The sequence below is a fragment of the Pristiophorus japonicus genome, chromosome 15, assembly GCF_044704955.1.
Source record: "Pristiophorus japonicus isolate sPriJap1 chromosome 15, sPriJap1.hap1, whole genome shotgun sequence".
Classification (NCBI taxonomy): Eukaryota; Metazoa; Chordata; class Chondrichthyes; family Pristiophoridae; genus Pristiophorus; species Pristiophorus japonicus.
This window is the reverse complement of record NC_091991.1, coordinates 49,900,628-49,912,249: the sequence shown is the minus strand read 5'-3', so window position 1 is coordinate 49,912,249 and position 11,622 is coordinate 49,900,628. Positions and strand designations below refer to the sequence as shown.

The window sequence follows — 11,622 nt, the reverse complement described above, 5'->3', positions numbered from 1 at the left end:
TAAATCCAAGTCTTTTTTTCAACATCAGACTTGGCCCAGCCAGTAAGGTATTAGAGGGCTGCCATGGAACTACAGGCCAACATGAGTCAACACCTTCTGGAGAGGAGGCAAAGAAATTGCAGCTGGAAAGCCAGACAAGCAGACCTGGGCTCTCCGGGGTTTCAGAGTGCAGCGGGCGAGAGGTGATGACGTTGCTTAGTCTCCGAGCGATGACATCACTCCACACATGCGCGTTCGGAGCAGTGTTTGTTTTCCATCGGCGGTTGGGAGACTTTTAAGTGGAGACGGGAGTTGGGGTCGAGGCCTGGCCTGGTCTGTTGTCACTGACTGAGGGTTTGGGACTCGAGGACTGACCTATTGTCACTGACGGTGGGGGAAGCGGGAGGATAAGCGAAGGGGGCGCAGCATGGATGACAGTAAGGTGAGTGTACGGCCGAGAACCCAGGAAGCAAAAGGACAATCTGCTCGTAAAAATTCAGTTCTTCAATCTCCATTCGTATATTTACAATAAATTAGATGCAGCTTCATGTTTAAAGCTTACTACAGCATTTATTGCTAGCTTAAATTATGTTTAAAGAAATAGGTATGTTTAGATGAAAAATTTGAAATCAAGCCTGAATGGGATTCTAAGGATATGCACTGACATTGCTTAGACAATCTTTAATGGAATTGAGATGCTTCCCCCAAAATATATAATAGAATGGAAAATGCACGTATCATAAGAAATAACACAAGTAAGTTAGAAGCATAAGTTCAGTGTAAAGTTCTGATGTAGTAGCCATTACAGAGACCTGGCTCCATCTTGAGTATTATTGGGAGCTAAATATTCTAGGCTATTGGATTGTTAGAAAGGACAAGAAAATTGGGAAAGGAGGGGGGTAGCACTATTGATAAAAGGTACAATTACTGTATTAAAAAGAAGGGTGATTGGGCAATGAAACCTCTATGGATAGTTAATGACCATCAAAGGATGCAAGACCCTAATAGCAGTTGTCTACAGACCTCCTAACAGTGATGTAGTGTGTTGTGGTGGGTGTGACATGTATAATTATGGAGATCAGGGAAGCATGTAGCAAAAACAAGGGGATTATATGGGGAATTTTAATTTTCACATAGACTGGGAGAAGCAAAACTCCTCCAGTAGTAAATGCAATGAATTTCTGGAATTTATTTTGGACAGTTTTCAAGAACATCAATTTTAGAACCAACAAGGGAATAGGCCGTACTAGATTTGGTGATGAGTATCGAACCACAATCAGTTAACAATTTGATGAGGAAACATAAGAAATAGGAGCAGGAGTAGGCCATTTGGCTCCTCGAGCGTGTTCTGCCATTTAATAAGATCATGGCTGATCTGATCATGGAATAGTGATGGTAATAGGATTGAATTTGATATTAGATTGGAGAGGGAGAGGGAGAGGGGAAAGTCGGAAAGCTTTTAAATTTATGTGAAGCGAACTTTGAGGAAATGAGAAAATAATTGACCACAGTAAACTGGACTAAACTTTAATGAGTAAACCAACATGGTGGGAAGTACAATTGCTGAGGGCTAAAGGCTCCACTTCTGTAGATAACCACCCATGCTCAACAAACAAGGTCCGCGACAATATCAATCTAAAAGAAAAGGCTTGCGCAAATGCAAAGGAAAGTGGGAATCCAATGGACTAGGAGAGCTATAAAAATCAACAAATGGATACTAAGAAAGCAATGAGGTGCAAAAATGGCAGAGCAGGCTCGAGGAGCCAAATGGCGTACTCCTGCTCCTATTTCTTACGTTCTTATGTTTCCTTACCATCAAATTGTTAACTGATTGTGGTTCAATACTCATCACCAAATCTAGTATGGCCTGTTCCCTTGTTGGTTCTAAAATATGATCTTGAAAACTGTCCAAAATACATTCAGAAATTCATTGCATTTACTACTGGAGCGGTTTTGCTCCCCCAGTCTATGTGAAAATTAAAAGAGTATATGAAAAAAAAACTTGCATGCGTTATCAAAGCTAGCTGGAAAATTAATGATAAATACTGTTGTGTTGGTGCTCAATATTTTGCCATTGGATAGAGGAAAAGCATAATTTTCATAGCTTTCAAGAATGTGAATTCATAGATTTTTTGAAAAGCCAAGTGAAAGGTATGTTCTGCCTGACTCTCAATAGATAGAAATGTCATAATAGTTAATAAGGAGAATTTGTTGAGCTGCAGAATCTGTATAACGCATAGTTTTTTTCCTCAAACATCTCCTCCCTCAGGTGGTGGGAGGTAAAGTGAAGAAACCTGGAAAACGAGGCCGTAAACCTGCTAAAATTGACTTGAAGGCAAAGCTCGAGCGAAGTCGCCAGAGTGCTAGAGAATGCCGAGCAAGAAAGAAGCTGCGCTATCAATACTTGGAAGAACTTGCATCTCGAAGGGAGAGAGCAATTTGCGCTCTGAGAGAAGAGCTAGAGATGGTATGTGAAAATGTTGATGGATTGAATTGGCATGGTGCTGCGCCACAAAGCATAAAGAAACAGTTTGTATTTTTTGTAGATATTTTTGTGTTTTGTTATTCCTACCTGTGTGTGCAAAGTTGTTTAGACTAAAAATAAATTATTTTAAATTTCTACATTTTCTTGCATGTTTTGTCACATTGATAAAAGCTGAAGTATAATTTTGATGACTGTTTCAGACACTTCCATGTTATTTTTGGACTGCTCTCTCACACATAACATTCTTCCTGTATCTCTGCTTATAAATTGTATTTGGAATGATTTAAGCAGATATTGCCAACTGGATTTTTCAGAGCTCTAAATTAGACTTGCAGAGCTTTACTCTGAACCTGGTTGTGTTTGATGTCTACACTAGTCTCTTTTAACTTATAGTACAAGCAGTGGTGCACAGCAATGGATCAGGGGAAGATACCATCGGAAATAAAAGCTCTTCTAACAGGGGATGAGCAGAGCAAAGTACAACAGACCATCAACAAACCAGGAAAAACAAAAATCGAAGGAAGTGTCAATTTGGCCTGTAAGTATTTATTTCATTAATCACTTGGAGGAGTTGCATGTATCTTCCTGTCAAGACTGTTGGCTAAATGGGTTTTGGCATCAATAGTTGCACAATGACTGCTTTTGAAAGTGGCTCTACATTCAGGTGTTTTGCTGCACAACTAGCAAAGAATGATTTTGTTCTGAGGAGAGTGCAAATGGTAGCCAATAACAGCAGATACTGCTCTCACTTTACTCCAGCTGCCAGACGAGCCTGATATCAAGTTCGAGTAAACATGCTGCACTAATAATGGTCACAAGTTTATTAGTTTTGGTGTCTGCAATGGCTCAGTGGTAGCACTCTTGCTTCTGAGTCAGAAGGTTGAGAATTCAAGTCTCACTCCAGAGACTTGAACATAAAATCTAGGCTGACACTAGTGTAGTACTGAGAGAGTACTGCACTGTCAGAAATGAGGGGGTGCTGTACTTTTGGTGGTGCTACCTTTTGGACGAGACATTAAACCGAGGCCCCATCTGCCATCTCGGGTGTACATAAACATAAGAAAAAGGGCAGGAGGCGGCCACCTGGCCCCTCAAGTCTGCTCTGCCATTTAATAAGATCAAGGCTGATCTGATCATGGACTCAGCTACACTTCCCTGCCCGCTCCCCATAACTCTTTATTCCCTTATCGCTCACAAATCAATATATCTTCGCCTTAAAATATATTCGATGACCCAGCCTCCACAGTTCTCTGGGGCAGAGAATTCCATAGATTTTACAGCCCTTTTGAGAAGAAATTCCTCCTCATCTCAGTTTTAAATGGGCGGCCCCTTATTCTGAGACTATGTCCCCTAGTTTTAGTTTCCCTATGAGTGGAAATATCCTCTCTGTGTCCATCTTGTTGAGCCCCCTCATTATCTTTTTATATGTTTCGATAAGATCACCTCTCATTCTTCTGAACTCCAATGTGTATAGGCCCAACCTACTCAACCTATCCTCATAAGTTAACCCCCTCATCTCCGGAGTCAACCTAGTGAACTTTCTCTGAACAGCCTCCAATGCAAATAAAAGATCCCATGACACTATTTTGAAGAGCAGAGTCCTGCCTGATGCCTTAGCCAATATTTATCCCTCAATTAACATAGTAAAACAGATGATCTAGTTATTATCGCATTGCTGGAATCTTGCTGTGTGCAAATTAGCTTCTGGGTTTCCTACAGTGACTACACTTCAAAAATGCTTGATTGACTGTAAAGCACTTGGGATGTCCTGAGGTCGTGAAAGGCACTCTATAATTGTTAGTTCTTTTACATAACCTAAGAATTAGGAACAGGAGTAGGCCATCTAGCCCCTCGAGCCTGCTCCGCCATTCAATAAGATCATGGCTGATCTGGCCGTGGACTCAGCTCCACTTACCCGCCCGCTCCCCGTAACCCTTAATTCCCTTATTGGTTAAAAATCTATCTATCTGTGACTTGAATACATTTAATGAGCTAGCCTCAACTGCTTCCTTGGGCAGAGAATTCCACAGATTCACAACCCTCTGGGAGAAGAAATTCCTTCTCAACTCGGTTTTAAATTGGCTCCCCCGTATTTTGAGGCTACCTCCACAGCGCAAGAATGTTGTAAAACAAAAAGTATTGCCGTTAGGTCAAACTTCTCCTGTATGAAAGAAAGAGCCATGGATTTAGTGAACTGTGATTAGCATCAAACTGTCTTAATACTATTACAATACTATATCTGCAGGCACAGAACACACCTATGGTTTTGTTCCCTACCTCTAGAAGTTAGGTACCTCTTGTATGAATGGCTGCCACTAGTGATGCTGAATGTGAGACACCTTTTTGATCACGCTGAGCAACATTGTATAAACACAGTTGCCGTGAATTTAAATTTTGTGTCCTTTCAACAACTGTTCGCGTTTAATTCCAGTCTTTCAGCAAGTACTAATAAATTGATCTAGCTGCGTAAATCAAAGTAAATGTGGAACACAGCAGCCCTGCTACATTGCAGAACCAACTGGACATGGTTTTGCAGTATAAGTAGGCCATGTCTCAGTAAGGTTTCAATGCGTAGAAATTCCACACTGGCCTGTATACTTCTGTATGAACATTAGTCATACCTGGTCAACACCTGACGATAGGGGAAGTTCTAGCATAGCAAGCCAAAGTATCAGTTTTTGCATTTGGTCTCTTGCACACTGCCACATCTTGTGTCGCTCCAAAGATATCTAATATTTCATTTCAATGGGGCATTTCATTTAACAATCTGGTTTTGAATAAGTAAAAATGCACAAATAAAAACTGATCAAAATGTCTTCAAGATAGAATCCTGGGATGTGACATTGTAGAGTTTCTAGTTGGGAGTCGAGTGGTAAATCTCTGTTGTCTATTAATATTTATTTACTGATTTAACCACAGCAGTAATTCATTAGTGTAATTGTTACAGGTCACCGATGTCTCATAGTTCAGCTGTATCCATTTTGATCAAAGATGCTATAATCCTTTGTCCAACGTGATATGGAGGTTGCTGGTTATTTGTAGTGCTTTATTGTATATTGGGTCCATGATGGGTTGTAACCACAAGCACAGATATTTCATGAACTTGATCTGGGTTGTTGGCCACACAAACACTTGTATTAATTGTACAGTTCAAGGTTATGAATAAAGTGAAGGGCACACCTCAAATTTTATTTCAAGAGTTCAAAGCGTGGGTTACCATACTACTTCATGAGTGAAATAAATTCAAGATTCCACACAAGAACTGAGCATTTTTGGGTTGTGTATGTTTTAACATACAAGTGAGTTTCTGAGTTCACATAATATTCCCATAAGCATACTTTGCTTCTCATATGAACCAGACTGTATTTAACTGCCTAATATCTTAGTTTTTGGAAAGAAAAGTGAGGCTGAAGAGTAGAACAGAGAACCCTTTCGATATTGTTCTAACTTGGAATGAATCATGTGCCATCATGCAATTCTCCTTGTTTTCAGTGTGCACTCTGTGGCACCAAGACTCAGGTTATTAAACCAGCAGACAATATATTTAGCATTAAATAGGTAAATGAGCAAAATTCAATCCAAACTGTATATTACAGCACTTTGCAAACTTTACAATCTTCCTCATGGTTAAAACAACAAAGATGCTTCTAAACTATGCTGCTAAACTATTGTCAATATAACTCTTAAACAGTTACTCACTTCTTGCATGAGGAAACATCACCACAAAGTTGGGTGATTTAGCACAATCTGCCTGCTGGCCTCAGACCAATTGATAACTTGAACTGTTGAAGGCATGCCTACACTCAGAAGTTCCAGGCTATGGCTGTCGATTAAATAATTATTGGCCCTGTCTTTTTCTCAAGGCATGATTTATGTTTTCACCCCAGACATGGTCAATTGGGAATTAGTAAGCGGGAGTGGGTGGAGGCCAGAGTTAGAGTAAAAAGGGTTTGGTGGGGCATGGGGTTGTAGGACTAGAAGAGGTTACAATGTCATGAAGGTAACCAGTGTAGGTCATTGAGCAGGACTTTTTGGGGGATAGAATGCAGACAGCAGAGTTTGGATGAGTTGAAGATGATGGAGTGTGAAGGATGGAAGGTCGACCAGGAGATTGTTGGAGTAATCAAGTCTGGAAATGACACTGGTGATGCAAGATGGGCAATGTAAGCTGTATTTGGGATGGAGAGGATAATGGAGTCTGAAGCTCAGCTTGGGGTTGAATAGGACACCAAAGTTTGTAAGCAGTCTGGTTCAGCCTGAGACATAGGTCAGAGAGGGAGATGTATTTCGTGGCAAAAGTACAGTGTAGGGAGGGGGCAGAAGATGATGGCATCAGTCTTCCTCATGTTTAGCTGGAGGAAATTGTGGCTGATGCAAGACTGGATATCCGAGAAGCACAAGACAGTGGAGAGGTTGAGAAAGGTGGTGGAGAAATAGAACTGGGTGTCATCCGATAGCTGTGGAAGTACACACCATGTAGGTGATGCCACCAAGGAGCCGGATGTAGATGAGGAAGAGGCGGGATCATCAATGCTAAACACCAAAAGTAGAAGGCTATAGGAAACATAGAAACATAGAAAATAGGTGCAGGAGTAGGCCATTCGGCCCTTCGAGCCTGCACCACCATTCAATAAGATCATGGCTGATCATTCCCTCAGCACCCCTTTCCTGCTTTCTCTCCATACCACTTGATTCCTTTAGCCGTAAGGGTCGTATCTAACTCCCTTTTGAATATATCCAATGAACTGGCATCAACAACTCTCTGCGGCAGGGAATTCCACAGGTTAACAACTCTGAGTGAAAAAGTTTCTCCTCATCTCAGTCCTAAATGGCTACCCCTTATCCTAAGACTGTGTCCCCTGGTTCTGGACTTCCCCAACATTGGGAACATTCTTCCTGCATCTAACCTGTCCAGTCCCGTCAGAATCTTATACGTTTCTATGAGATCCCCTCTCATCCTTCTAAACTCCAGTGGATAAAGGCCCAGTTGATCCAGTCTCTCCTCATATGTCAGTCTAGCCATCCCTGGAATCAGTCTGGTGAACCTTCGCTGCACTCCCTCAATAGCAAGTACGTCCTTCCTCAGATTAGGAGACCAAAACTGAACACAATATTCCAGGTGAGGTCACGCCAAGGCCCTGTACAACTGTAGTAAGACCTCCCTGCTCCGATACTCAAATCCCCTTGCTATGAAGGCCAACATACCATTTGCCTTCTTCACCGCCTGCTGTACCTGCATGCCAACTTTCAATGACTAATGAACCATGACACCCAGGTCTCGTTGCTCCTCCTCTTTTCCTAATCTTCCGCCATTCAGATAATATTCTGTCTTTGTGTTTTTGCCCCCAAAGTGGATAACCTCACAATTATCCACATTATACTGCATCTGCCATGCATTTTCCCACTCACCTAACTGTCCAAGTCACCCTGCAGCTTGTTAGCATCCTCCTCACAGCTCACACCGCCACCCAGTTTAGTGTCATCTGCAAACATGGAGATATTACACTCAATTCCTTCATCTAAATCATTAATGTATATTAAGCTGTCCTGGACCCAACTGTTCATAGCAAAGCACTCAAGCCCTACCACATCCAGTCAATAATGGTGGTGGACAGTTAGACAATGGATTTCAACGCAGGTAAATGAGATCATCAATTTTGGAGCGAAAAAAAATAGAACAGAATGTTTTGAAATGGTAAATGGTGAAAAGCTAGGAACAGTGGAAGTCCAAAGAGATTTGGGGGTTCATGTATACAGATCACTAAAATGTAGTGGTTAATTACAAAAAAATAATCAAAAAGGCTAATGGAATGTTAGCCTTTATAACTAGAGGTCTAGAATATAAAAGGGAGGAAGTTTTGCTGCAGCTATACAAAGCCCTGGTTAGACCACATCATGAATACTGTGTACAGTCATGGACACCGCACCTTAGAAAGGATATATTGGCCTTGAAGGAGTGCAGCGCAGATTCTACAGAATGTTAACAGGGCTCCAAGGGTTAAATTGTGAAGAAAGATTATATAAACACGGCTTGTATTTCCTGGAATATAGAATATTAAGGGGTGATTTGATTTGAGATTTTTAGGATTTTAAAAGGAATTGATAGGGTAGAGACAAACTTTTTCCACTTGTGGGGAAGTCTAAGACAAGGGTACATTACCTTAAAATCAGAGCCAGGCCATTCAGGAGAGAGGTTAGGAACCATTTCCTCTCTCAAGGGGTGGTAGAAGTGTGGAACACTCTTCTACAACCTTCTGAGATCTCTGCACTCCTCTAATACTGGCCTTTTACGTATCCGCTATTTTAATCGCTCCACTATTGGTGGCCTTACTTTCAACTGCCTCGACCCTAAGCTCCAGAATTCTCTCCCTAAACCTTTCAGCCTTTCTACCTCTCTTTCCTTCTTTAAGGCGCTCCTTAAAACCTACCTCTTTAATCAAGCTTTTGGTAACTTGTCCCAATATCTCCTTCTGTGGCTCGGTGTTAAATTTTGTTAATGCTCCTGTGAAGCACCTTGGGATATTTTACTACATTAAAGGCGCTATATAAATGCAAGGTGTTATGTAGCAAGCTGACTTCATGATTTCTATGTAGAATCTGGAGAAAAAAAACCTGTCAATGCTGCTAGTATTTAACCTTCATCCCATCACTCATCTCAAAGTGCCTGTGTATAATATAAACAAAACAGCAACTTTGTCTCGCAACAGCAAATAACTACTGATGAAATAAAAGGTATTCATTGCCTGTTGAGGTTTTTGTCACTTGTCTGACAGATGGTCCCTAGTAATTTGTACTGCTACTTTGTGAGATCTTCATTTTTGACATATTGTGGAAGTTCTTCCATATCGCTATTTCCTAATATGAGTAACTATATCATTCTTGAAATTGGATATTTGCACTGCTTTCCTAGTAATATTTAAATTGGCTTTTTTTATTGCAGAAGAATTCTAACCTTCTATAACTTGGAAATGATGGAGAAGAAATAATCAAGACAAAGTTGGTACATTGTCCTTTGTTAATGTAAACTATATTGTGAAAAAATGGAGACTAACCTGAAAAAGAAGCTCCATAATTATTGACTCCATCCTTTGGCAAAGTTCAAAATAGTACATTCTTTAGCAAATGTGGAATCGTATTTTATGAACTCAATTTATATGGGTTTCTGACCATGCTGTATATCTGTAAGTAATGTAAATTGAATATCACTTTGTATTTTATAACTTTTAATTTAAAAATAGCAGAATAAAAATTGTGGCTTGAAAGCATTTGGGGTACCGGAGTATTTGTTTCAATTTAACGACTGTTTAGGGATTTTTTTTTAGTATCATACTTGGATATTTTTCCTAAAATGTATTTACCCCATGATTTAAACATGGAGAGTTGATGCTTCTTACTTTTTGCTTATCCCTCTGCCCCTTCTCCTCCATATAAAGCCTGTCACCTCAACACCACCTTTATCCATGAGAGAAAGGGGAGAGAGCCCTGAACTTCACCGGATGGGTAAATGAACAGCCATCAGAATCAGATTGCCTTTAAGAGGAAAGCTGTGTCTAAACATGTCATCTTTCACACAAAACTGCCAATGTCGATCTTCTAATGTGTTTTTTAAGGGAAATAACCAGTTTCTATCAAACACTAATTTTCATTTGATGCCTGTTGAATTGACCAAATGATGTGTGAATGGTGTCATGATTTGTGTTAGTGTTGACTTCCCCATCTATTTATTTCATACACATTTGCTTTTAACAGGAGTCTTGTGTTTTCTCTTCTCATTAGGCAAAATATTAAAATGCTTTTTTTAATTGTAAGAGTTTGTGCTTTTTTTAAAAAAAAATTTGAATTATGTTCCCACTTTGTTAGTAATGTTGCTCAATTCAAATTGGATAATTCAAAATTTTAGTGGAAAATGACTGATTAAGAGAAGACTGTACTTAAAATTAAGTAATTGGATAATGCCAGTGGAGAAAAATCTCAATTCCAAAGACCCTTGTCTATGGCGCAAACTATATGCCTATTTAGCATAATTATTGACTGCACCCTTTGGCAAAGTTCAAAATAGTAGATTCTTTAGCAAGTGTGGAATCATATTTTATGAACTCAATTTATATGGGTTTCTGACCATGTATATCTGTAAGTAATGTAAATTGAATATCACTTTGTATTGTATAACTTTTAATTGTGCAACCACTTTATCCAGTTAAAAGCTGATTTGTGTAATGTTCCACAACTGCTGTTGTTAGTACTGCATCATTATTTCTTTTAATTTATGGTAAATGCAACATGATGTCATTGACATTTGTGATGAGGCAAGACTAAAGGTATAAATATGAGTTGAAAGGGTTAAGGAAAACACATTTTCACTTGGTCCTCCTTGTCCTTATCCACTTTTTTATTTGGTATTAGATATGACCATGTTGGATGTGGTCTGCAGTATCTCCACTCCATTAATACCTTACTCATTAATGCAATCTAATTTAATCACAGTAGTATTTCTACTCAGATTGTATTCATTGTATATGCTGCCACAGTCCAATAGTGTTGCAATTACCAGTCTCGGACTGGTACTTATTAACTCAGATTTTGCTGGAACAGGACATTTTGTGACATGCCCTTAGAACTATTCGTGAACATTTAGGTTTTACATTTTTTTGCCCACAATGTTGCTGGAAGTGCGAGCTGATAACGGTGCAGCAAAGGCAACAGGGCACCTGTGACTTTGGTGAGCAACGGGACAAAATGTCTATCCTTAACCAATGAGATTAAAGGATCGAGGAAATAAACAGAAGGACTGAGAAGGAGGGTGAATTCAACGTCAAATCAGTTGCAGAAAGATTGGATTGAGAGACAGAAAAAAGAGACGAAAGAAAAGAAAAAAAAATGTAAAATTTTACATTTAAAAAAAAAAAAAAATCTCCCAACAACAATTCACAACCTGAAGGAATGAGACTCCACACTTATAATTTTTCACATTCTGGCCAAGAAAGATTAATTGGCAGTCATTGACAATTATCACATTGTTAAAAGGGTTAATTATTAGACTTGCCTTTCTGTGGCAAATTTAATGGGCAATTGATGTTCAAATGCAGCAACTTCATGAAAAGCCGAGGTTAAGGGCGAGATGTCATTTTCAAAAAGCGAATGGTGAAGCGATGCAAATC

General features: G+C 39.7%; 1 protein-coding gene across 1 annotated transcript; it reads left to right on the top strand.

Annotated features, from left to right (window-relative positions):
* The first annotated feature begins 211 nt into the window (after positions 1-211).
* Positions 212-10,271, top strand: crebl2 (cAMP responsive element binding protein-like 2). Its single transcript, XM_070900415.1, has 4 exons — positions 212-421; positions 2,249-2,446; positions 2,858-3,002; positions 9,405-10,271. Coding segments are annotated over exons 1-4 (360 nt in total). The 5' UTR covers positions 212-406; the 3' UTR covers positions 9,407-10,271.
* The last annotated feature ends 1,351 nt before the right edge of the window (positions 10,272-11,622 follow it).

What these genes read in the sequence shown, in the direction of transcription:
- crebl2 (XM_070900415.1), top strand. An exon ending in TGAGAGAAGAGCTAGAGATG is followed by an intron (nt 2,447 to 2,857) that starts GTATGTGAAAAT and finishes TTTAACTTATAG; the next exon opens with TACAAGCAGTGGTGCACAGC.